The 4,436-nt window shown below is 44.9% G+C and overlaps 1 protein-coding gene across 1 annotated transcript; it reads left to right on the top strand.

The window, feature by feature from the left end:
- Window positions 1-1,129: 1,129 nt before the first annotated feature.
- On the top strand, window positions 1,130-2,143 carry NEUROD6 (neuronal differentiation 6; the record flags this gene model as incomplete). The annotated part of the gene is made up of 1 exon (XM_080819080.1): window positions 1,130-2,143. One exon carries the CDS (start codon window positions 1,130-1,132, stop codon window positions 2,141-2,143), a length of 1,014 nt encoding a protein of 337 aa, XP_080675206.1.
- Between the last annotated feature and the right edge of the window lie 2,293 nt (window positions 2,144-4,436).

Here is a 4,436-nt window from a genome sequence, read left to right as displayed (position 1 = left end):
TGTGTATGTGTGTGTGCTGAGGGGGCTGGAGATTGTTAAATTGAAAAGTCTCTGTTTTAACGTGCCTATTTGTTTGAAGACTTTAGATGAAAATACTTGCTGCTTCACCAAACGAAAGCCAAAATTGCATTTGAAACACAAATTATTTTCCCCTTTCATTCGGGATTCTGAACACACGTGCACAATTGCAGTCAGAATCCTTGGACCGTTCCTGTCAGATATTAGCTAGAGGGAGACTTCTGTGGCTCGTAGAACAAAAACACTACGAGAGTGGTTTTTTGTCCAGGATGATTTGAACAGCAGCAAACAGACGATTACATTTGGAAAAATTGTAAATGTAAAAGCAGTCTTAACATTTTCTTTGATTAAAAAAAAATGCCAGTGATTTTTATTTTATTTTATTTTATTTATGGAGTTTATTCCAAATTAGCCCAAACCCCCTCCCCCCCCCTTTTTTTGTGAAGGCTGGGAAAATAGTGCTCTTTTACATATTTCTTCACTGATCAGAAAGAAATCAGTTTAAAAAAATTGGCTCTGGTTAATCTTTTCTTTAAATTTGTAAATGTCAATAGCCACTTATCTAGATTTGCAGTTATATAATACAGCAGATAAAGTTAAGGCTTATTTCTTTTTCTAAAACAAAACAAAACACCTCACAAATCTGTCAGCTAATGGAAAGATAACACTTTTTTATTTTAAAAACTGGGGTCTCTTCTCATTTGGTACTCAGGGGAATTGGAATTAATGAAATTCTGCATTGCTATACCATGTTTTGCATTTGCTTGAATTCCACGGTCCTTTTTGTGCATTAAAACCGTTTAAAATCAAAGGGAAGTGGAAATGGTGGTGGCATTATCATAAATGCTTCTTGTTTTATTTTCTTTTGATAATTTGCCTATAAAAATCAATCCTATTGCATGTGCCAATGTTTTTTTTATAATTACTAGTCTGCACAAACTCAAAGATTCTATTTAATGTAAAAACTCGGTCCCAGAATTAGTCTTATTCACGTGTTTTTGTATTCTTATGAATAAGTCATTAAATATGCTTTAAGTGTATAAACTTTTAAAATGAAAACACTTTAAATATTGTGCTGGCATTTTTTCAGGTAATTTAAGATTAGAGAACCATGTTAACACTACCGTTTGATGAGTCTGTTGTAATGCCAGAATCCCAGATGTGCAGAAAGTTTTCTAGAGAATGTGAGGACCAGAAGCAAATTAAGAAACCAGAAAGCTTTTCCAAACAGATTGTCCTTCGAGGAAAGAGCATCAAAAGGGCCCCAGGAGAAGAAACCGAGAAGGAAGAAGAGGAAGAAGACAGGGAAGAGGAAGATGAAAATGGCTTGCCCAGAAGGAGGGGTCTTAGGAAAAAAAAGACGACCAAGCTCCGACTGGAGAGGGTCAAGTTCAGGAGACAGGAAGCTAATGCACGTGAGAGAAACAGGATGCACGGCCTCAACGACGCTCTGGACAATTTAAGAAAAGTGGTCCCCTGTTATTCCAAAACCCAAAAACTGTCCAAAATAGAAACTTTACGACTGGCCAAAAACTACATCTGGGCACTTTCTGAAATTCTGAGAATCGGCAAGAGACCTGATCTGCTCACGTTCGTCCAAAACTTATGCAAAGGTCTTTCCCAGCCAACTACAAACTTGGTGGCAGGCTGCTTGCAGCTCAACGCCAGGAGTTTCCTGATGGGTCAGGGTGGGGAGGCTGCGCACCACACAAGGTCGCCCTACTCTACTTTCTACCCGCCCTACCACAGCCCTGAGCTCACCACTCCCCCAGGGCATGGAACTCTTGATAATTCCAAGTCCATGAAACCCTACAATTATTGCAGTGCGTATGAATCCTTCTATGAAAGCACCTCCCCTGAGTGTGCCAGCCCTCAGTTTGAAGGTCCCTTAAGTCCTCCCCCAATTAACTATAATGGGATATTTTCCCTGAAGCAAGAAGAAACCTTGGACTATGGCAAAAATTACAATTACGGCATGCATTACTGTGCAGTGCCACCCAGGGGTCCCCTTGGGCAGGGTGCCATGTTCAGGTTGCCCACCGACAGCCACTTCCCTTACGACTTACATCTGCGCAGCCAATCTCTCACCATGCAAGATGAATTAAATGCAGTTTTTCATAATTAATGAGGAAAATGAAAATAAACAGTGGTCATTCACCTCCCCCGTCTAATTAAGACAAAGCAGATGCTTGTGGGCTGAGTAATTGGCACAACTCTATCTGAGGTGTTTACTAGTTCCTGAAGTGTGTTTCAACTATTGTGAGAATTTTCTATGTAATAATAAATCTCTTTTCGTATGAGAACTTCTTTTCCTTTCCTTTTGTCTGTAAAGCACTGTGATTCTGTTTTTACTGGAAGGATTTTTTCCCCTTGTTTTATTTTCTCTTAAATTCACTTAATTTGTTTGGACAAGGTGTCTAAGAATATACTGTTGAATAAAGACATGCACACAGCATAACTCAATGTCTATTTCAGTTGTACAGTAATTATAAAAATGCATGTTATTAAAATCAGATGAATAAAATGATGTGTTTATAATTACTAGCAATTATATATTATGTATCTCTGAAAATTGAAAATATTGAGAATAACATGAAGGTGACATTGATATTGGAAAATGCATTTGAGGATGTGCAACAATATAAAAAGCTATGCAATTTTCTTTTTACTAAGGATGAATCTAAATGCATTCAATTGGTAACTATTCCTCTTCAAGTACTGCAGATGGGACAACATGATATTTGGGTGGACGGTGTCATGATTTGGGAACAATTATTTCAATCGTAAAGAAAAATTTTTCAGCACTTGTTTTGTATTATTCAGAAATTATCTGTACAGGTTTGTTATCACAATGTATAATTGTGTTTTTCCACCCCACATTTTTAAAGCAATTAAACATAGATATTTACACTCCTAAAGGACATCTATTAGCTGTGATATTTTTGCACGGTACTTATTATTTCCTGGTACGCAGCTGCTTTCTGTCTCTAACACTCCCTTCTCCCCATTTCAGAAATATTTCTGGATCTCAACCGTATGAGGTAAAACAAATTTCTTAAACAAAATGGCCAAAGCGCTTACAAGAATTTTTTTTCCTAAGTATGTTAAATGAAAGAAGAGGAGCCCATGAGGGTTAAACATCCTGGGGAAACAATGATAAATCCTGGTAACCTTCAGCTCCAGCCGAAATTCGGTGGCAAATTTCCAGCAAACACCAAGAGTGGATGTTAAAAATGGAAGGTTTTACTCTGCTCGGTTTAAATAAGTCTGGCCGATTAGAGGCTAGATTCTGTGTGATTAAAAGTTTCCTGACAAAAGGCCACCAAACACCTACTTGAATAGCTAGCGCCTGGGGAGCTCACCCTCTTAGGCAGAACTGAGCCCCTTCTAGAATAAAAACCAAGGTGGCAGTGACCTCCCTCCAGCTACCCTCTTGCGCAGGTTTGTCCCCCAGGGGGAGCAGGGCAACAGCTGCGAAGGCCGGCAAGGTTAGCAGAAATGGGTCCTGCGGTGGCGGGACGGAGCGGGTCGGGTGGGCCCGGGCAGGGGGTCCGCGCTCACCGCCGCCCGGCGCTGCCCACTCCTGCGCCCCGCAGGCATCGCCCGGGCCGGCGCAGGCCCGACGGCTCTTCTCGCGCGGCGCGTGGGGAGGACAGAGGCGGCTTCGCTCCCCGACACTTGTCACCCGGGCACAGGGACACAGGCTGCACTGACCGTGGCTTGCCCGCAGTGGGCGCCCTGGGGCCGGGGGCCCTGCGAGCAGCTCCGGAGCCGACCTCGCAGGCCAGGAAAGGGGCTGCGCGCTCCGGGGAGCCGGCGGGCCCGGATGCCATAGTCTGAAGCTGGGAGGAGCCGACCTCCTGGGGCCAGGACCCAAGAGGCTGGAAAGGGCGTCGACTCTTCACCCGCCCCGTCTACCGCAGTGGAGGAAGCGGCGGCGGCGGCGGCGGCCGCTCCAGTTTGCCCAAATTCCGCTGAAATCTGCCCCTGTCCTGCCCTCCCACGCCTGCGGGACTTCTAGAGCCCAGGCTAAAAGGCCTGCGCCGGGGTTCTCCAGGGGCAGCGGCTCTCCAGCTCCCCCCGCGTTAGCGCGCACCGCAGACGCGGTCCGAGGGGTAAAGGTGCCCAAGCAGCTGCTAGCGCAGGACTTGGCTGGTTTCGAACGTGCCCTTCTCAGCGGTGGTGACAGCACCTGTTCATTTCAATCCCTCGAGGGCATGAAGTCGGGGAAAGAGGAGGAAGTGTGCCCTCTAGGGGTGGAGAGAAGTTTGCCCGAGGTAGGGAGCCATCAGTCTCCTGTCTGTCCGATCAGGGAGTGACTCGCCCGCGTCCTCGAAGACGCGCACAAAACTTGCCTTCTCCGGGACTGTGTCCAGGATTGCCAGGCCTCTTTAAAGCCCCTTAGACACTGGGAGTCT

The sequence above is a fragment of the Martes martes genome, assembly GCF_963455335.1.
Source record: "Martes martes genome assembly, chromosome: 11".
NCBI classification, from domain to species: Eukaryota; Metazoa; Chordata; class Mammalia; order Carnivora; family Mustelidae; genus Martes; species Martes martes.
The sequence above is the reverse complement of the archived record's forward strand: the minus strand, read 5'-3'. Positions and strand labels throughout refer to the sequence as shown.